At 44.9% G+C, this 22004-nt stretch overlaps 3 protein-coding genes across 4 annotated transcripts; all 3 read left to right on the top strand.

Moving 5' to 3' along the window:
• Positions 1 to 4937: 4937 nt before the first annotated feature.
• LOC136838303 (piggyBac transposable element-derived protein 2-like) lies at positions 4938 to 5426 on the top strand. The gene has a single exon (XM_067103182.1). It carries the CDS (start codon positions 4938 to 4940, stop codon positions 5424 to 5426), a length of 489 nt encoding a protein of 162 aa, XP_066959283.1.
• A 45-nt stretch (positions 5427 to 5471) lies between these two features.
• LOC136838302 (piggyBac transposable element-derived protein 2-like) lies at positions 5472 to 6342 on the top strand. The gene is made up of 2 exons (XM_067103181.1): positions 5472 to 5869; positions 6339 to 6342. The coding sequence occupies exons 1-2, from the start codon at positions 5472 to 5474 to the stop codon at positions 6340 to 6342; spliced, it is 402 nt and encodes a 133-aa protein (XP_066959282.1).
• A 4110-nt stretch (positions 6343 to 10452) lies between these two features.
• On the top strand, positions 10453 to 21869 carry LOC136838285 (lisH domain-containing protein ARMC9-like). 2 transcript variants are annotated; one of them, XM_067103158.1, is made up of 20 exons: positions 10453 to 12317; positions 13478 to 13693; positions 13864 to 13977; positions 14208 to 14354; positions 14583 to 14698; positions 14794 to 14903; positions 15115 to 15248; positions 15348 to 15506; positions 15668 to 15981; positions 16152 to 16368; positions 16509 to 16616; positions 16873 to 16980; positions 17092 to 17203; positions 17332 to 17380; positions 17547 to 17640; positions 17791 to 18148; positions 18259 to 18389; positions 18479 to 18914; positions 19136 to 19250; positions 19537 to 21869. In XM_067103158.1, the coding sequence occupies exons 1-20, from the start codon at positions 12276 to 12278 to the stop codon at positions 19745 to 19747; spliced, it is 3291 nt and encodes a 1096-aa protein (XP_066959259.1). In that variant the 5' UTR covers positions 10453 to 12275; the 3' UTR covers positions 19748 to 21869. The 2 variants fall into 2 exon arrangements, with proteins under 2 accessions (XP_066959259.1, XP_066959258.1); XM_067103157.1 differs by having other exon boundaries at positions 17788 to 18148.
• Positions 21870 to 22004: the final 135 nt, after the last annotated feature.

The raw sequence follows: 22004 nt of genomic DNA, 5'->3' as shown, positions 1-22004 counted from the left end.
ACCTTTATTCTCGTTTCTATAATATATTAGAGTTATCACTGTTATTATTATCATTATTATTCATCCACATACATATATCAGTATTTAAGTATATTAAAAGTTCCTAATTAAGTCAGTTTATGACGTAGAATGATTTAAAATGATCCAAGTTGGAATTATTTTGAGGTAAAATTACAAGCTTCAAGCCAGCGTACACTTATTAAAGTACTTGTTACTTAATAATTAATCACTAATGAAGGTACTTTTGCTACTTATCTAAGTAATAAAAAGAGGTATCTAAGTGCGTATAACTACGAAGTATGGGGGGAATGGGTACGAACTGGGTACGAATATTATCCGGTTGTTTATATGTGTTATCGTACACGAGCATCCAACAGGCAGCTTGGCTTGGGGGTGACTGTCCAAGGCCGATGTTTGATGCGTATATCGACTAATATTCGTTATTATTCATAAATATCATGATGATTGTATGATAATTAATAATTTAACAGTAATTACAGTTAAAAATACATATCATAACATCCATAACACGTTAAATAGATGAGGAAATAGAATTTTAAGAGACCGTCGATGTCGATGTTATTGGAACGTAACAACGGCGTCATTGTTTTAAAAAAAATCTTTGTAAATATATCTCTTTATACCCGAAATGTCGTTATACTTCACAAATGACTCGTTCGTTGTTCGTTTATACGTTATACTTACGTCATAACGAAAAAATATGCGTAATTTTATCAAAAAAGCGTAAAAAAACAACGGTGTTTGATTCGTGTTAGAAAAAAAAATAGGCGTCCATATTGATCGATAGTACTGCTGCCATCACGGCGTTAAATTCAAAATAAAAACATTTATTTTTATCCGTTTAAGCTTCATTTTTCGCTGAAGCTTCGTTATAGATCTATTCACTAGCGTAAATACGTCCTTGGAAAAGAATCCCTATAACGATGGAAGACGAACGTTAATGGAAATCGATAAAGTAAAATATGTTCAATATGGCAACAAGAGTTTTTACAGACGGCTTCTGGTGGAATCGATTCACGAAGCTTTCGGTGGAATTTATAGACGAAGCTTTCGATAGAATCTATAGGAAAAGCTTTTCATAGAATCTATAGACGAGGCTTTTGGCTGAACCGATAGAGAAAGCTTTTGATAGAATTAATAGACCAAGCTTTCGATGGAATTTTAGACGAAGCTTTTGATAGAAAATTTATAGACGAAGCTTTGATATTACTCTATAGACGAAGCTTTTGATAGAATCTATATAAAAAGCTTTTGGTAGAATCTGTATACGAAGATGTCGATAGAATTTATAGGCGAAGCTTCCGACAGAACCAATGGAGAAAGCTCTTGATAGAATGTATAGACGAACTTCCGACAGAATGAATAGACCAAGCTTTCGGCGGCATCGATAGACGAGTCTTTCGATAGAATCTGTAGACGAAGCCTTTAAAAGAGTCTATAGAAAAGGCCTTTGATAGAATCTATAGACAAGCCTTTTGACAGAACCGGCCGAAGAAAGCTTTAGACAGAATCGACAGACGACGCTTGAGCCAGAACGAATAGAACGAATAGACAAAGCTTTCCACAGAACGTATAGACGAGGCTTTCTATAAGAATTATAGGAAAAGCCTTCGATAGAATCTATAGAAACACGAACAAGCAAAACAAACGGAGGAAAGGGGGGAAATAAGGGAGGAAACAAGGGAGGAAATAAGGGAGGAAAGGGGGAAATAAGGGAGGAAAGGAGAGCCGTGCCAAAGAACGACCCCGCCATTACTACTGTCATCGAGTCATGCGGAGATTCTGACCCCCGTCAAAATGACCACCCTGAAGCCCCTGACCCTGCCCTTGGAGGTGGTCAAGGAGCTCCTGACCTCGGAGGAGGGGACGTGCCTGAGGAGGAGGGAGGGACGGGTGACCCTAAAGATCCACCCGAAGTATGGGGTCGATATCCGGAGGGGGGTGAAGGAGGAGCTGGACGCCATGTCTTCCCGCTATTCGAAACAGTGAGTTTATTTTGTTTTTTAAGGGGGGTTTAGCCCCCCGTGTTGACCCCTGGGGTCGGGTGTATCCACCGGGGATGGGTGGGGCTGGGTTGGGTTTAGGGGGAGGCGCCCCCTTCGGGGTGGGGACCACCCTGATGATTGTTGAGGTGGGGTCGCTCGTATTTTTTTTTGGGGGGGGAGGGGGGCGGAGGCCCCTTTGAGTAGGGGGGACGTAGGGGGGTCCCTTAGGGTAGGGGATGCTTCCCCTTGGGGACACGCGACGCTTTCCCTAGGGGACTTTTGAGGACGCTGCCCCTGGGGACACCCCTTTGAGGATGCTGCCCCAGGGGGGGGACTCCCCTTATGGGAATGCTGCTCCCCAGGGGGACTTCCCTTTTGGGGATGCTTCCCCTGGGGGGACTCCCCCTGTAGGACACATCTTTGGATACACTGCCCCTTGGGGACTCGGCTTTTAGGGATCCCTGGCGGGACGCTGCCCCTGGGGGACCACCAGACCAGCATCGTCAAAGGGCCGCTCGTATCGACACGAAGACTCCTAGCCTATGCTAGGCTCCATGGTAGCCTAGGGTGGGATATTACCCAGGGGTAGGCTAGCCTAGCCAAGCCTATTGCCCCAGGGGTAGGCTAGCCCCAGGGTGCAGCACTCTAATGATAACCAGGGGTTCGTGGGAAACTGCGGCACTTGGTCGCCGGTAGAGAATATAAACAGCTAAATTTCAAGGACGTCCAGCAACCTGACCTTCCGTTTCGTGACGCCGGTTCCGAGTCATACCCAAACCCCAAACCTGTCGCCCCTGGGGGCAAGAGCGCGCTCTCTCCAGAGAGCGGAACGTAAATCCTCGTCGGGTTATGTAACGGAATATATGGTCGAAAATCGTAAGGAAACCTGACTTATGAATCATTTTTATTGAGTTTTTCATAAAAAAACCTCCAAATTTTTTGCCGTTTCGGGGCCACATTTCTTCCGTCGGCTGGGCATCATACCCCGGAACACGCGTTGTGACCCGGGAAATAATCTCCGATGAATATACTTGAAGATCGTCGTAAGTAATCGCTGTTTGACCTAGATTTAATTTTTGCTGATTCCATTTACGGAAAATTTTACGCTCGGCGCAGACGAACTTTTTATTCCTGCGATCGGTCAATGAGGTTTCTGCTTTTTCCCCCTCTGCTAGTCGAGGGGGCCACATGCGATTCACTTTAAAAAGGGGTGCCGACTCTGCTCTTTCGTGTCTCCCGGTTTGGTAAAGTGCGAGGAACGAAATGACACTTGTTGTCAAGTTGCCTTTTGCCGTTTGTAATAAAGAAAAAATGAAATGCGAAATAACTGGTTAAAAAAAAAATCCGAAATTCTGCGTCGTGATGACACTGTTTAATACTTCCTGTTTTACAGTTGCATTTTCGAAGTTCTAGCAGTGCCCCGGGAGCCTGGGCATTAATGCAGTGAACTGGCTTCGGTCGGGCATCAGCTAATTCCCATTAGTAATGTGTAGGACTTGGGATCTGTCATATAGTAATCCCTAGATGTGTGTGTGGAATCAGCATTCCTGAAGTTGGGCATTAACTTGTTTGCCCTCTGTACCCTTTTGTGCAAAAATACCCACCTTAACCCATTATATCCCAGCGTCCTCATTTGAGGACACACATTTCAAGATGTTTTTCACCTCTTTTTCTCTTATTAATTTATCACATTTGAATAAATGCATGCATTATTTATTTCATATTACACCCCATGACATATTTTTTTATTAGTGTTAAGAACTTTACAAGAATTTTATGAACAACCAAAGTTGTACAAAAATGTGCTCTTATCCTATCGTAATTTCAAGTAAATTTTTCCAAGTTATTATAACTAATATATAATGAATTTCCCAAAGTATAGTGAATTAATCTATTACCCAAGCAATTTAAGTATAAATTGTGAATTATAAATCAAAGGAAGTTGTTCATTATCGACTTTGAAAATTGTGTCCTCAAATGAGGACGCTGGGACGAAGCGTTATAAATCCAGCTCAAACCTGTCGAAGTATGCTGGACGTGATTTTACCGGCCTACCTCGTTTTTGGTCTCAGTTTCTTTCGAATCTCTGTTGTGACCACAAGCAGTGAGAGAATATCCATCCATGGTAAGCATTATTTTACGATTACTGAACACCTTTCTTTTAAAAAAATAACAATATTGCTAAAAGTTGTGATGAACATGTTTATTTAATCATTTTGAGTGAAGTTACATTTTATATAACTGATTTCTCAATGTATGCATGTATGTATGTATATGTATATACATATGTATATACATATATATATATATATATATATATATATATATATATATATATATATATATATATATATATATATATATACACGATGTATACACACACACACACACGTGTGGGTTATTACGCATGTGCATGTATACATGAATACTTGAAAACATTTGTACATTGGTGTCTGTTTATATATTCATTTGTCCATTATTTACCGTTCAGATGGAAAGATTGACTAAAGTCGGCCTTACCATGGATGAAATCTTAGAGGAGTTATTCAATGAGGATGATGAAAGTGATAAAATCACTGAAAGAGCTGATGTAGTTATAATTCCCCCTGATGTTGACCCTTTGACAGATGAGGATGAGGCACCTGATGATTTGACTGGAGGAGCAACAGTGCAAGATGTTCCCGGAAGTCTTGAGCTCCATATTGATTATGAGAAAAAATCTGGCAGAAACGAAGCCACACCATCAAATTATATCTCGGCAAATCAAAAGAAAAAAGGGTCAAAAATATCTGTAAATCAGAACCAAGTTGGAGACACAAACGGCCAGAATACACAAAGGTGAAACAGAGAGGACAAACATTCCAGGGCAATTTGAAGAAAATGAAAGAAGACTTGGATCACCTAACACCTCTGGAATTATTTGAAACAATAATGTCCCCAGATATTTATGACCACATTGTGAAGGAAACTGTTCGTTATGCCACGGCCAGCAGAAACAAACTGGATTTTGTGTTCGGTGTAGATGAATTGAAATCTCTGATAGGAATTCTTCTTTTGCCAAGTTACCACAAATTACCATCGGAGAGGCATTATTGGTCAAAAGATGAAGACTTGGGTGTCTCTGTTGTAAAAAAAGCAATGTCTCGGAATAAATTTCAAGTTTTGAAGAGTGTTGTGCATTTCTGTGATAATGCAGACGCAGAAAATAACAAAGGGGATAAAGGATTCAAAGTAAGGAGCCTGATTTCGAAGCTTCAGAAACCATTTATTCAATATGGAGTATTTGAGGAATGCATTAGTGTTGACGAAATGATGGTAAAATATGATGGGCATAACTCCCTGAAGCAGTTTATCCAGGTGAAACCTATTAGGTTTAGATATAAACTGTGGGCGCTTTGTGGGACCTCAGGCTACTGTTAAGATAAGAGTGATGAAATAGCATTTGGTTCAAAAGTTGTCTTGAAGATGCTTGAAGCTGTAGCAGATCCGGAATCTCATACTGCCTTTTTTGATAATTATTTTACTGGTTATGAATTATTAGTTCACCTACGAAATATTAGTTTTCAAGCGTCGGGAACACTCAGAGAAAATCGTTTGAAGAACTGTACATTGAAATCAACAAATGATATGAAAAAAGAAACAAGAGGGTCATATGACTACAGGTTTGACACCAGTGAAGAAGTGCTGATGGTAAAATGGCTACATAACAAATGTGTAACTGTTGGTACTAATTACGACACTGTAGAACCCCTTGCAAAGGTCCAACGTTGGATTAAGACATCAAAGTCAAAAGGAAGCGTTCCTCAACCAAATGCAATTTTTAACTATAATAAATGTATGGGTGGTGTAGATCACCATGATTGGTTAGTAGGCAAATATTCTGTTTCTATTCGAGGAAAGAAATGGTATTGGCCTTTATTCATTAGAATGATAGATATGGCAGTTGTGAACTCATGGATTATTTATAAATTGCTGCACCAAGGATATGGTTTCACACATCTGAGTCTACTAGATTTCAAAAGGGCAATTTCTGTAGCTTATCTGAAGTTGGCTTGCATGGAAGGCTCAGTAGGAAGACCCTGTGGTACCATACACTCATGCACAAATTTTGCTGATGTTCGTTATGATGGTAAAGATCATTTTGTTGAAAAGCGCAACAATCGGCAGAGGTGCTTGAACAAACCATGTACAGCAAAACCAAGAACCTTTTGCTCTAAATGCAATGTGACTCTTTGTATTGAATGTTTCAGCTCTTGTCATAAAAGAAAATAAGATTGTCAGGTATAACAATAAAAGAAAGTACATTTAGTTTATGAAATTAAATTTTTTCAGCTAGAACTTAGGTGGGAATTCATAACATTTAAGTAAGAATGACAACATGGAACTGTTTATCTTTATCTGAAAAGATAATGCTTTACTTAACAAATATAAACATAAAACCTGTTGTCCCAGCGTCCTCATTTGAGGACAGCTTGAAAACATGATTTTATACCCCTTTGTCCCAGCGTCCTCATTTGAGGACAGCTTACTGTAAGCTTACCCTTAGAAATAGATTTTTTCTTTCTACTTCATATGTTTTCTTGACCCGTAAATATATATTATTTAGCAAAAAATTCCAGAAATTCAAAAAATACAAAAGTTGGGATTTAATGGGTTAAGTCCCATACACTACATTCAAATGATACCCATCTCAAGTCCCTTATGCTACATTCAAATAGCCCTGTGTACCATTCTCAAATAGGGGTCTTTTCCCCCCTTCCTTCTTTAGATGGGAAAAAGCGCCGTAAGATCGAGTCTCTCTTAGTTATGACGAGTAACCGAGAAAGAAGATTCCTTTCGTGTCGAATCGATAATAACCGACCCCTGACTTCGGTTCGGGGGAGACCGAGGATGAGACGGAACGATAATGTGTGTAGGGATCTAAGAAAACCGTAATCGTTTGGGTGTGTTGTCAAAGATGTAAACTGCATTTTTATTGAGTTTCTCATTAAAGAAAAACTCCAGATTTTGGCCGTTCTGCCGTTCTGGAGCCACGTTTCTTCCGTCAGATGGGCGTCGTACCCCGAACATGCGTTGTAACCCAGTAAATAATAATTGACGGATATATTTGAAGAGCGTCGTAAGCGTAATGCACGTTACAAATTTCATGTATGGAATCCAGAACAAGACATTATATGGCCACCATAAATGTCCTCAAATCATGTCTCTCTTTCTCTCTGTCTCACTCTGTCTCTCTCTCCCCCTCAGGTTGGGCGGCATCCCAATGGCCTGGGAGAAGATCCGCACGTCTTCGACAGGGGCCATCGTCGACGCCAGCCCCTACATACACGTCAGCGTGCAGGGGACGTTCTACATCTTCTCGCCCGAAGTCAACGCTTCGTTGCAAGGTGAGGCGTCCGACGGTTTGGCTTCGTATTTCTTGTGCTATGAGAAAAGACCCTATTTTTTACATTAAATTTTTCTTGAAAGGTGATTACAGCACTGAAAAGTGCCAAGTTTTAGAGAAAAAAGGTGAAAAATAGCAAAAATAAAGCATTATTCATGATTCTTGACCCAGCATTTTTTTGGGGGGGGAGCTCGATCCGAAGAAAATGTGTTTGGAACAAATGCGCAACCGTCTCTTGATGAATAACTCGATAAAAAATTATTTTTTCTTTGGTGAAAAGGTACCTTTTATGTAGAAGTATTTTGGGATTTTGTAGAAGACTGGAAAAGAATCTATAATGTAGCTTTTATTTTATGCAGCAAAACTTTTATATAGAACAAAAGTTATCTTTTCTTACGTGATTTCATTTTCCTCAAGCGGCAGCCAGTCGCTGCTTCTTATAGTGCAAACAATACAATAGGATTTTGGGCACCATAACCTAATTTTTTCATTTTAGCTCTTCCCACTTCCTCATAAAGTCACCTCACTATAAAACCTGGTGTCTTTGATGACCGAAAAGGATCTGCAGAGTATGGTGTTAAAGTCGCTCTCTTCACAATACCCATCGTCATCGCTATTACCACAGCGACAGACGCTGTGATTTCTTCTGCTGTGAAACTTTCCTAGATAATTTATACTTCTCTCTCTCTCTCTCTCTCTCTCTCTCTCTCTCTCTCTCTCTCTCTCTCTCTCTCTCTCTCTCTCTCTGTTTCTTGATTTATATTTATGAATAGAAGTATATTTCTATATATAGCCTAACAAAAAACATATACATAGATTACTCGTTCACGTATTAATACACGAAACATACCAGTTTATAGAGAATAGACAAAATGCAATTTATTCCTACTTCAATGTTCCTCCTTCTTTAAGGAACTTTCATGGGGAAATCCACAATTTTCTGGACACTTTCTTGAGGATATCCACAATTTTCTTGACACTTTCTTGAGGAAATCCACAATTTTCTGGACACTTTCTCGAGGAAATCCACAATTTTCTTGACACTTTCACAAGAAAATCCACAATTTTCATGACACTTTCTTGAGGAAATCCACAATTTTCTTGACAATTTCATGAGGAAATTGTACCCTCAATGCTTTGCATGCGGTCGTTATAGCGTTTGTTTTAGACCTAATCGTTTTTTTGTACGTTATTTGTTAATCGTTCTAACGAGAGTCCTCATTTTTGTGTACGCATTAAAAAAACACAAATTATCGTACAATCAGAGCTTTGCACTCGGTCGTTACAACTCGTTTTAGACCCGATCTCATTCCGCACGTCGCCCGTTGATCTTCGTTCGTTCTAACGAGCCCCGCCTCCTGTCTCTCGCCCCAGGGACGGTGAAGAAGAAGTCGCCCAGCCACCTGAGCTGCCTCGTCCACAGGATATTCAACGTGTCCGTCCCCAGGCCGCAGGAAGTCTCAGCCCAGGAGTGGGAGGGGTCCACGCTGGAGGAGGGGGACGTGATCGAGGTGGCGGTCACAAACGTCGACATGACCCTGTACCTGCCGATGATCACGGGCCGCCTCAAGAGGTCAGTATAAATGCTTTCGTTTTAATTGATCGCACTTTCATTTTTAACTCCTTAGAGTCTTGAAATGGTATAAATACTTTCATTTTAATGTTTCAGAGTCTTATGACACTATAAATACTTTCATTTTTTAACTTCTCAAGAGTCTTGGAACATTATAAATACTTTCATTTTAATGTCTCAAAGTCTTGAAATAGTATAAATGCTTTCATTTTAATTGATCATACTTTCATTTTTTAACTCCGTAGAGTCTTGAAACTATAAATACTTTCATTTTTAACTCCTTACAGTCTTGAAATAGTATAAATACTTTCATTTTAATGTATCAAAGTTTTGAAACTGTAAATACTTTCATGTTAATGTCTCAGAGTCTTAGAATAGTATAAATACTCAAGTTTTTTAATTCCTTAGTCTTGAAACTATAAATACTTTCATTTTTTAACCCCTTAGAGTCTTCAAACTATAAATACTTTCATTTTTATGGCTCAGTCTTCAAACTATAAATACTTTCATTATAACTTACCAGAGTCTTGGAATAGTATAAATACTTGATTTTTTTAATTCCTTAGCCATGAAACTATAAATACTTTCATTTCAATGTGTGAGAGTCTTGAAACTGTAAATACTTTCATTTTTTAACTCCTTAGAGTCTTGAAACTGTAAATACTTTCATTTTAATGTCTCAGTATTGAAATATTATAAATACTTTCATTTATTAACAGTATAAATAATTTCATTTTAATTCCCCAGAGTCTTGAAACTATAAATACTTTCATTTTAAGGTCTCACAGTCTTGAAAAACTATAAACACTCTCATTTTAATTGATCGTACATTCATGTTCTGACTCCTTAAAGTCTTGAAACTATAAATACTTTCATCTTAATTGCTCATACTTTCATTTTTTAACTCGTTAGAGTCTTGAAAAACTATAAATACTTTCATTTTAAGGTCTCAAAGTCTTGAAAAACTATAAACCCTTCCATTTTATCCAGGGTCATCGCAAGGAAGCCTCCCGACCCCGCGGCAGACGTCTGCGAGACCCGGGCGAGGAAGGTCTTCACGGACAGCGGAATCAGCGACGGTGACGGCGAAGACGACGATGACAGACCGACGAAGAAGAAGAAGGAAGTTGCGGAAGCGAAGGGCGCCGCGACGCCCTCCGTCGCCAACGGAGTGGGGGAGCCTCCCGCCGAAGCGGAGACGAAGACGAAGACGAAGAAGAGGAAGAAGAAGGAGGCGACTCTAAGTGAGGCCGAGTCGGACGCGCTTTTCCTCACTTCGCTGATAGCGGAGGACGCGGCCGCAAGAGTCGCCGCCACCTCCTCCTCCTCCAAGAAGCGGAAGGCGGAGGAGGAGGAGGGGGACGGCGGCGGGGGCGGCGGCTCGAAGAAGTCGAAGAAGAGAAAGAAAGAATTCTACGTTTGATTTCGTGTTCAGATGTTCGACTATGCGGAGAGGTTCAATAAAGGGTACTTTTTTCTTTTGTTTTTCGTCGTTTTACTTAACCCAGGGACAAAAGGAGCGATGTTACTTCAATCTCTCTCTCTCTCTCTCTCTCTCTCTAATAGTAAGAAGTAATCAGTCTCTCCCCTCCCTAAGGCTAAGAAGTAATCTCTCTCTCTCTCTCTGTAAGAATAAGAAGTAATCTCTTTCCCTCTATAATATTTATGGTTAAATCTCTCTCTATTATATTTATGGCTAAATCTCTCTCTCTCTCTCTATGATATTCAAGAGGTAATCTCTCTCTCTCTCTATTATATTTATGGCTAAATCTCTCTCTCTCTCTCTCTATAATATTTATGGTTAAATCTCTCTCTATTTATGGCTAAATCTCTCTCTCTCTATTATATTTATGGCTAAATCTCTCTCTCTCTCTCTATAATATTTATGGTTAAATCTCTCTCTCTATTTATGGCTAAATCTCTCTCTCTCACTGTGATATTCAAGAGGTAATCTCTCTCTCTCTCTCTATTATATTTATGGCTAAATCTCTCTCTCTCTCTCTCTCTCTATAATATTTATGGTTAAATCTCTCTCTCTCTATTTATGGCTAAATCTCTCTCTCTCTATTTATGGCTAAATCTCTCTCTCTCACTATGATATTCAAGAGGTAATCTCTCTCTCACTCTCTCTCATAGACAGCCTCTGTTAAAATGAACTGAATATAGCGTTTAGGCCAAAGGCCAAGCCGTGGGACGTACGAGGTCATTCAGTGCTCAAATGGAAACTTGACAGCGAAGGGTTAACCAGTTGTTGAGGAAAGTAAGATGGAAGACAGGGAATATGGAAGGAGGTACAGTAAAAGGAACGAAGATTTCTCTCTCTCTCTCTCTCTCTCTCTCTCTCTCTCTCTCTCTCTCTATAGTATTAATGGTTAAATCTCTCTATATATAATATTTATGGTTAAATCGTCTCTCTCTCTCTGATATTCAAGAGTTAATTCTCTCACTCACTCTCTCTCTCTCTCTCTTTGGTAATATTGTTCTCTCTCTCTCTCTCTCTCTCCTTCCCGGAACCATAAATATCAACTGGTGGAATTCGGCCGACCGTGGGCCCGGGTGGGGCGGGTAATCCCCCCCCACCCCCCCACACCACTTCAACCGGTCAATAAGGCATCAGGACGCCTTTTGCATAATTTATAAACAGGTAAAAAAAAAAACTACTTTTTCGTTGTTTTTCGAGTTTTTGATCGAGTTATGAAGCGTTTTGACGACACGGGCCGATGCGCGGATGTTTATTCTATGTTTATAAACACTCGAAGGGCTTCTACGTACTCCCGTGTTTATATAAACACGTCTTGAATACGGCGTTCAGGTGACGTATATAAAAGCCAGACTACGGAGAGAGTTGATATAAGTGACACCATGGCCGTGTGAATGAGTCAGTGGCACTCAGTGCAGGCCGAGCAACGGTCGCGAGAGGACGTGTCTGTGCGCGTCTCTCCGTCCTCGTCGAGAATTCGTTCAAAAAATTCGTTAAGTCCGCATTCAGACGACGTCATTCGTAAGGGATGGACCGACGCGCGAATCCCGACGACGCGTGACGCGACCAGACGCTTGAACGACGCACCATAACGAAAAAAGGCGCCTAAAACCGTGGAAATCATTTCCGGCGTCAATATCGACGCGTGGCCTCGTTACTCTATCAGACTTTATACATTTTATATTTAATTTAAATAACTTTATTTAATCCAGTAAGAATTAAATCAATTAAACTTAATGATGTGAGAGGGGGCGGCGGGCGGGGGCATTTTAATCGCCATTTACAAAAGTCTTCTGGGATGAGGCCGCGTGCCCCACTTCGGTCGGGTAGATGGACGACGAAGCCGCTTCGGTTAATGGCCTGGTGCTCGAGGTATGTTTATAAACCCTCCCCTTGGGATCGTACCCCGGGGGAGATTGAGAGAAATAGGACGAAAGTTGAGGGAGATGGTTTTAATGTGAGACTGGATGGGAGAGAGTTTGAGGGAGAGAAAGATAGCAAGAGAGATAGAGAGAGAAAGATTGAGAAGTGAGAGAAAGATTGAGAAGTGAGAGACATTGAGAAATGAGAGAACGATTGAGAAATGAGAGAAAGATTTGAGAAGTGAGAGAAACATTTGAGAAGTGAGAGAATGATTGAGAAGTGAGAGAAAGATTGAGAAATGAGAGAACGATTGAGAAATGAGAGAATGATTTGAGAAATGAGAGAAAGATTTGAGAAGTGAGAGAAAGATTGAGAAATGAGGGAGAGAAAGATAGCAAGAGATACAGCGAGAAATAGCAAGAAAGAAAGTGAGAGAAAGATTGAGAGAGAGAGAAAGATTGAGAAGTTAAAGAAAGATTGAGAAGTGAAAGAAAGATTGAGAAGGTGAGAGAAATATTGAGAAGTGAAAGGAAGATTGAGAAGTGAGAGAAAGATTGAGAAGGTGAGCGAAAGATAGCAAGAGAGAGAGAGAAAGATCGAGAAGTGAGAGAAAGATTGAGGAGGTGAGAGAAATATTGAGAAGTGAGAGAAACATTGAGAAGGTGAGAAACATTGAGAAGTGAGAGAGAGAAAGAGAAAGATTGAGAATGTGAGAGAAAGATTGAGAAGGTGAGAGAAAGATTTAGAAAGTGAGAGAAAGATTGCGAAGGTGAGAGAAAGATTTAGAAAGTGAGAGAAAGATTGAGAAGTGAGAAAGATAGCAAGAGACAGAAAGATTAAGAAGTGAGAGAAAGATTGAGAAGGTGAGAGAGACTGAGAAAGAGAGAAAGATTGAGAAGTGAGAGAAATATAGAGAGAAAAAGATTGAGACAATGAGAGAAAGATGGAAAAAGTGAAAGACTGAGAAGTGAGAGAGAGAGAGAGACATTGCAAGAGAGAAAGTGAGAAAAAGATAGCAGCAAAAGAGAGAGAGAAAGATTGAGGTGAGAGAGAGAGAGAGAGATGGAAAAAGTGAGAGAAAGAAAATTGAGAGAAAAAGTTTTAATGAGAGAGAGAGAGAGAAAAAAAACTGACCGCAAACCTCCGCCAAGTCTCTCCTTCCCCCACAGTACCTCACGTGGGCGGGGCTGAACGAGACGGCCGAGGTCTTCAGGGCAGAGTGCAAGGCCCACAACCCCGCCCCCCCGGAAGATGTCCCCGAAGATGCCCAGCAGGAGGAGGGGAGAGAGAACGGCAGTCGACCGACGTCCAGGCGTTACACCCAGGAGCTGACGGAGGAGGCACTCTCGCACTTCGACGCGGGGCAGGGGGCAAAGTTCTTCAAGGTACATTGCTTCCCTAAAGGAGCATTGGCTCAACTATCCATTAATTTTGGATATTTATTGTTATATTTATTGTATATATAATACCCTGACCTATGACATTGATCTGACCTTCATGGAGCATCTTTCTACCCTGACCTTGTGACCTGACCTTTGACCTCGGGGCATTCCAGATCTGGCGCGAACTGCGATCCAACCAGCGGCAGCCGTCCCTGGAAGCCCTGACCTTGGAGTTCTACCTGCACGTCTACTTCGCAACCCTGCCCATCCGCCACGGGCATCGAGAGGTGAGGGTATTTGGAACATGCCCGGGCATGGGCAGCTATCTTTAGGGTTACCTGTCGTTTGAATAGCACGGGGCATGGACAGTTATCTTTAATGTTACCTATCATTTGAATACCCCAGGGCACGGGCAGCCATCTTTAGGGTTACCTATCATATTAATGCCAAGGGCATGGGCAGCTGTCTTTAATGTCGCCTATCGTTTAAATCCCCCCGGCCACGGCCATCTTTTCAGGACCACCCGGCAGCCATGAGGGTATTCCGGCAGTTCCTGGAGTCGTGCCCGAACGCCGTGGGGGCGGTGCAGGACCTCCTGCCCTACTATGCCCTGCCCTACGTGGCTGACCCGACCCAGCATCCTTCCTTCGTCCAGGTCTTTCAGGTAAGGTCACGGTGGTGAGATCACGGTACTTGCCATGAAAATTGACGCGTACGTGCCCAAGGTCTCATGGTATTTGGCATGAAAATTGGCATTAAATTTAGGCACGTCTGTGCCCGGTGTTTCTTGCGAGTATTTGGGCATAAAAATTTGGCACAGATCATGGGTATTTGGCATCAAAATTGGCAGGAAATTTGGCAACAAGTTCGTTAATCAAGTCTCATTCGACAGGACCCATGGGTGCACGACCTGCGCTCTCGCCTGGGCACCTGGTTGGGCAGGCAGCAGAATACCCAGCTGCCCGCGCTCTTCACCTTCCTGCGGCAGCAGAGACACAACGCCAACAGGTCAGTACCGAATGGTATATCCGATGCCCGGGGCAAAGTGGGGTATGTGTGGGTATTTGCGTGTACTCTAGAATGGGCATTTCTTCTTCCCGCAGCGTGGGAGCGACACTCCTGGCGCAGGAGTCCGCAGCCACAGCCGTCAGGTCCCAGAGGACTCTGCGTCGTAGACTCCAGAGGCTCAACGAGGACTACCAGAAACTCATCGGTGAGATGTGTACCCTACGAGTCTCATGCCCCAAAAATGCCCCTAAAACATATTCGGTCCTTCTCCCACTCCTATGCCCTCTTTCTGCCCCGGCAGGAGTACTGGTGAGATACTTCCCTGGTCTCATGCCCAAAAATGCCCCCACAACATCCTCCTCCACCTCCTCTTCCTCCTACTCATCTCCGCTCTCTCTCTCTCTCTCCCCTGGCAGGAGTCTCCTGGGAGCTGACGCAGGCTCTGGAGGCAGCAGTCCGGGGGGAGAGGGTCGACCTGGAGACCACATTGGCAGCCTGTACCCACAGATACCCGGAGCTCTTCAGCCTGTGCCTGACGGCTGACACTTCGGTAAGGATGCCCGAAAGGATAATACCCATTAGGATGATGCCCATAATGCCCGTAAGGATGACGCCCAGAGTCTCTGACTGACTGCTATTTCTCCCGCAGGCCGGACCGGCTACAATCCTCCTGGAGTCTATGCAGAGGTGTGAGCGGCACCCTGCGGCCAGTGCCCACCTGCCCGCCCTGGACTTCGAGAGGGTGCGGTCCGACCTGGGCACGGCTCCGGATACCCATGTCCTCCTCCTCCTCCAGGCGCTGCGGCACGTGAGGGTCGAAGCGTTGGTGGTGCCCGGATGCTTATATGTCGTTATAGTTGAATTCAGACCTATTCTGTGACCCAGATACCCTCTAATTCCCTCCTTAATGCCCTTAATGACCTCAGTACCCTCTACTTCCCTCCCTAATACCCACACTCTCCCTTCCAGCGGATCACCCGCGTGACGACGGGCACCGTAAGGCACGCCGTGGTGACCTCGTACGTCCGCGGAGACGTGCTGGGGGTGCGGAACGGGTCGAGGTCGTGGGGCAGGATCTCGGCCGCCCTCGTCCACTCCCACCACCGGCTCCTGGCGCAGACGGCCGCCCGGCTCATCAACGCCCTCACGGCCTTCAATGCGGGGAGGTCGTACCTGGCCAGCGAGGAGGTCTCCCGCGTCCTCCTCTCCGCCCTGAAGGTCGAGCAGCCGGACCCCGCGGCCACGGATATGGCCCTGGCGGCCCTGCAGAAGCTCTCGATAAGGCAAGTCCCTCCCGCGGTGCTCTGGGTTCTGTCGCTGCCATGCCCACGGGACGGCAACACTGGCAACGCCCCTAGACGTGTCTGTCCGCCTTCTTCGATTCTGTTATTGCCGTGCCCACGAAACGGCAGCACTCCTAAACGTCCTTTCTCCTCCTTCTTTGTTCCCCCAGGGACGAGGTCCAGGCCGTCCTCATCCGCGAGGGGTGCGTCGAGTGGCTGGTGGAGACCCTGGGAAAGGCCAGGACCCTCCCCCCCTACACGCAGGAGTATGCGGCCGCCCTCCTCATGAACCTGACCCTGCGGTCGGCCGGGCGGGCCCGGTGCGTTCCCCTGGGGCCCACGCTCCTCCCCGCTCTCACGCACCTCCTGGCGACGGTCCCGGCCCACGTGAGTAGCCTGGGTGGGAGGGGGCGCCTAGCCTGAGTATACCTCCTCCGTATATATTTATATATTAATATTATATACATCCATCCTTCTTCAGGAGGAACTAACAAGGGGCACCGTCATCCTCCTCTCTGCCCCAACAGGTGATCCCGTACGTGACGGGCGCCCTCTACAGCCTGCTCTCGCATCCGACGCTGCGTCAGGAGGCATTCGACCTCGGCCTCGACACCACCCTCAGGAGGCTGTCTCAGGTGAGGGGGACTTCGTGTTACAGTGCTTCTTCTACGGGAGACTTTGATGATAGTAATATTTGATGATGAATATTTCCTCCGCCATGACTTAACGACTATCTCCTTCGTCTCCGCAGTGACATAACGACGTCTTTGTCTGTCTCCACAATGACAAACCGAATTCTCTCTCTCATCGCTGCAATGACCAAACATCTTTGTCCGTCTCTGCAACGACAAAATAACAAACGTCTCTTTTCTTTTCTTTTTTTGTCCCCAGGGCGGCAGCCAGGAGCAGCGCAGGCAGCTGGAGTACATAGTCGGAGAGATACAGCGGGACCCGCCCATGTCTCCGCCTCCGTCTCCGGACCCCATGCTGGATATGGAGGCAAGTGTGCGAACTCTGCGGACTCTGTTGCTTTGTCTGTTAAGAATCTAATCGAGAGAATGACGACAAAAATGGTGAAACTTAATAGTGATTTTTCTCCTCCTTCTTCAGGAGGACCCAGAGTGGCTGGAGGAGGAACTGGATGTCGATGACCCAGTGAAGCCTCCCCCCCACGCCCCTACAGGAGAAGAACTCCTGGGCTGGCGGTACACCGTCCACGCGGGTGAGAGAGAGAGAGAGAGAGAGAGAGAGAGAGATGGCAGAAAAGTTCCGAAGAAGGAAATATATCATATACATCATTCTTATAGATATATTTTGACATAATTTTCTTATTTTCTTTCTATCCCGCAGAAGAGAAGACGCTGGACAGCGAGCGGTCCACGGACGGAAGGCAGCCCAGGTACGTCCGACGTCCTTTGGGTTATTCAGTAACGGAGCCCCTTGGAAAGAGGGGAGTTACCGTCCGCATTATGGCACTCCAGTAGAAATTAGCCTTTCAAGTTCCTTAATAATACTGATAATATTCATGATAATTTTAGGGGACTTTGACTCGTTTCCCTTTCCAGGTCCGCCCCGGCCATTCCCTGGACGCCCCTCCCCTCGCTCTCCCTGCCGAGACCCCACACCGACGGCGCTGCGGCGTCCCAACTCAAGAAACGGGTGAGGAGGCTCGGTCGGCCCTTTTCCCTGTGCCTAAATTTACAGAGTGTCTCGCTGACTAATCTCTTCTTCTCCAGAACCTAACGATCCGTTACACTCACTCGTCGTTCTCTCTCTCTTTCTCCCTCGCGAACAAACGAATGACAGCAGCAGCACCAGCAGACGCCCACCAGCAGCAGCCAATGGGACTACCCCAGCGACCCGGAGGAGAAGGGGGCCCACGGGGGAGGCAGCTTCTCGACGAGGTCCTCTCTCTCCGAGAGCTTCTGCCTCTCCAGCACGGCTGCCTGGCCAAGGAGGGAGTCCACCGACCTCGAGCACCGAGAGGCCGGAGAAGAAGAAGAAGACCCGGGCAGGAACATATGGGTCAGGGGCGACAACAATGACCACCTGGAGGAGGAGGAGGAGGACGGGGTGGTTCGGGACTGGGCTATGTCCCTGAGGTCAGGGACGGGGGCGCGAGCCCCTGCGGGAGCGTCCAGGGGCCAGGAAAATACTGGTACGTCAGGTAAGCCTGAATTTTTCTTTAGCTTCAGACGCAAACGTTGCTCAGATTCTTCTTTCGTTACTTTCGCCAAACGCGACCTAAAACTTTCACGGCGCTTTCTCTCCACACAGACGAGGTGGTTCTCCTGACGACCGAGGCCCCGCAAGGAACGGCAGCTCCGTCAGCCGGCGACGAACGCGAAGAACAGTCGCTCCTGGAGGGACAGGACGTCAAACGACCGCCATCTCACACTGGAATTCAGGTAAAGTAACAACTGACGATAACTGTCATTCTTAATCCTCGCTCGATTGCACACGCACATTGTCACGTGTCCTTGTTCGCCCCCGACAGGCGGCGCAAGACGACGAGCCGCCCTACGACGAGGGAAGCAGTTCCTTGGCTCCAGAGACCTCCTCCGCACGAGGACTTCAACTGCTGAGGACTACCGAGAAGAGGCAGATTTCGCTGGACGACCACGAGGCACTGGTCGCCCCCACGGGCATAAGCACCTCGGAGAAGTCTTCCGAAGGAGAAGAGAATCCCAGGGACGCGACGCCACCACCGCCTCCTCTCGATCTTGACGCAGCGGCTTTGGAAGAACCTGTGGGAGACTCTGCCCCTCAGAATAACAGCAAAGGAACAAACGAGGGGAATAGTACCGGCGCAGCCGCAGGCCCGCCTCCGCCTACAGAGGGAATTCAGGGAACGACGGCAGAGGACCCCAGCGCTGGGGTTCCCCTCGAGGGGCCTTGTGCCGTGAAGGCGGAAGAACCGAAGATTAACACGAGTAAGGCCTCGACTTCTTCTTCTTCTTTAAAGTAAATCTCTTGAACTAATTTTAAGTTTAAAGTAAAGGTTAATTTAAGTTACAGTTAATTCAACAAAAGGTTAATTTAGGTTACAAGCTAATTGCAATCGCTCTTACGTGCAAGATGTCTAGACAGTTTCAAAGCATCCGTTACGTTGAGACACTACTTTCCCTCACAAGTATCTTTCCCCTTCCCGCAGTCGACGTCGTCGCCAGCAAAATCCTGGAGCAGATCGTCGGCCAGTCCAGGGAAGTGCCATCGGCGACATCGACGCCCGACAACGACCCGCTCCTGAGGTCGCTGCCCGAACGGAAGTGAGTGTCGTTGGTCGCTTCTCTGCAACTTGTTCAGTGCTGACTCTCATCTGGGGTCTTGAAATTCACAGAGTACTCTTCAGTTTAATTCAATCTCTCGCGTCTTATCAAGGATTCACGAAATATATTCAGATTAGGCGTCTGGTCGTATACAGTAGTACTGCCATATAGAGGGCGATGAATTTGACGTACGTATCCCCTCGCCAGCGGCCGATTAAAACACGAGTTGTTAATTTCAGGTCCTTCTCAACCGACTCGTTAATCTTAAACCTTTCTCTGCCGACAGAGTCTCCGAGTACAAGGCCGCCTTCAGCTCCAGACCTCGCATCGCCCGTACCCCGCCCAGGTCGGCGGCAGCAGCCAAGGGCGGCCACATGGCGCCACCTGACGCCCACATCCGACGCCAGAGTATCCAGAGGGGGGATGCTAGTTCCCCCAGAGCAGTGTTACCGCCAATATCATCGAACAACCACACTTACACCAAAGCCGCGACGTAAAGGCGTGCCCTCGGGCGTCGTTCGTAGAGTTGCGCGACACTTTCAAGTGCCCTCAGTGACACTTGCGGGTACGGTACTCATCCTGCGGAAGGAAGGGGGAAGAGTTTAAAGCAGTCGTGAAGTGCAGTACGCTGTAAAACCTAGGCCTGGCCGCACATGTTCCCGTATCGATAACGACCACGTTTAGGACGGAGCTGACAGGACCAATACGTGTCCAGAAATCATGAAAACGTCACAAAAGAAGAAGAAACATTCATCCCGTATGAAAAGTCACGTGGGCTGGAAATACGAAAGTTTTTTGTTGAATCTGTTTCACGAAAATATCATGTACGCCAGCGTACGATACTAATTAAACTACGACTCGATTTTGATCGTTCTATTTATGCTTCACAGACAATGAAAGTAAGAGAATACAATTGTTGTACTTGAATACAACACAATAATTCCATCCAATTTTTTAAATAAAAACAATGATTCCATCCAATTTCTAAATAAAGTGCGACAATACCGTCCAATCTTTAAGTCAGTTCGATCATTCCGTCCAATTTTTATAGAAGTAATGGCTGTACTTTACACATTACAATACCCTAGAGGCTTTTATTCGTAGAAATGCCCAGTCGCAGAGGTTTCTCATCGTTACTGACATATCGAGGACCTGGCTTCGAAGTCACTAGTTTTTCGTGTACGACGAAACCCACCGAAGACTACGAATAGAGCAATGACCATCCGTCAGAATGAGGACTGTGTAGGAGACTGACGTCCTTAAAGATGGAGACACACTGAGAGCCCTTTTCTCGAAAAATAAATCTTGGTATACTAGTCGACCCCTGGGATTCGCAGGGGATAGGGACCACGGCTCCCCGCAAATAGCTGAAATCCGCAAATACTTGACACCCCTCTGAAAATGATTATAACTGCCTATTTTAATAGTTCAAGCACCAAAGACCCCCTCTAAAAATGCTTATAACTCCCTATTTTAATAGTTTTATCATAAAAACTGTAGTCACGAAAATATGAAAATCCACGAATCGGTGAAGTCCCGAATCCTGAACCCTGAATATGCGAGGATCCACGTATTTCTGACAATATAGGCAGTCCACGCGTGCGTGAGCCGAAAAACGGCTCAATCGAAAATCATAAGAAAACCTTACTTTTAATGCTGCATTTTGATTGAGCTTTTCATTAAAAAACCTCCAAACTTTGACCATTCTGCCGTTTTGGAGCCGTATTACAAGTTCCAGTCTTCCGTTGGACTGGCGTCGTAAACCCTGAACGAGTGTTGTAACCGGGAAATAATTTTTGATGAATATATTTGAAGAGCGTCGTAGCCTCGGAATGGCGTAAGCCGAGTCCGTCGTAACCCAGGGACTGCCTTTATACCAAGATTAAAAGTTATAAACGGGTTGTATTTCATCCTCTGATGACCAAAGTGTCATTGATAGGCTTAAAATTACAGAGAAAATAACTATCACAGGTAGAACTTCAACATACACAAAAATAGAGGTGTTAACTTCTCATTTCCCGTAACGTACGAATACAGGTATGAAACGCTGTACGGTACAATAAAGCAGACAGTATTATTTTCAATTTGTCTAGGATGCACCTCGCGACACACAGTACCTACAGGTCTTTTGCGCAAGAAAATGCATAGATAATTTGCGACGGGGGACTTGCACCGAGACCCCACAAGGCGACACGACGCGACCACGTGCAACTTAACCGCAGAAGTTTTGAGACGCCGAAACCAGCGGCCGATTCTGTCGCATGCGGTACGTGCCTTCCGTAACCTAGCGTCCAAAGAATGTAACTTCAGTTCCTAAGTTCGTTGGAGGCATCCGACCTCAACGAACCAAACTGACCGACGACCTTGTCGTGGGGTCGTCCCTGACATACTTTAAAAGCGATACCTTACAGTATTTAGAATTTTGTACGTTTCCACAGATGACTCTCGACGTTGTTACTGAAACTAATCTTGGCGTATATCATGAATACCTCATTCCTTTACTACATATTATACATTAAGAGACAATCACCTTTGTATACCATATAAATATATATATATATATATATATATCACTTTGCAAAGTTGCTGAACACTTGAAAAATATATTGGAACTATTTAGCACTGGTATAATTCAATCCCCTGTGGTTAACTTTCTCGAAGGCTATACAACTGTTTAACAGGCGCGTTACTTGACAAGAGTAGGCTGTAGTATAGGTTTTGTTACTTATGAGAAATCCCCAAACTGAAACCTGG

The sequence above is a fragment of the Macrobrachium rosenbergii genome, unplaced genomic scaffold, assembly GCF_040412425.1.
Source record: "Macrobrachium rosenbergii isolate ZJJX-2024 unplaced genomic scaffold, ASM4041242v1 60, whole genome shotgun sequence".
NCBI lineage: Eukaryota > Metazoa > Arthropoda > Malacostraca > Decapoda > Palaemonidae > Macrobrachium > Macrobrachium rosenbergii.
Note: the sequence above shows the minus strand (reverse complement) of the source record. Positions and strands in the feature narration are given on the sequence as shown.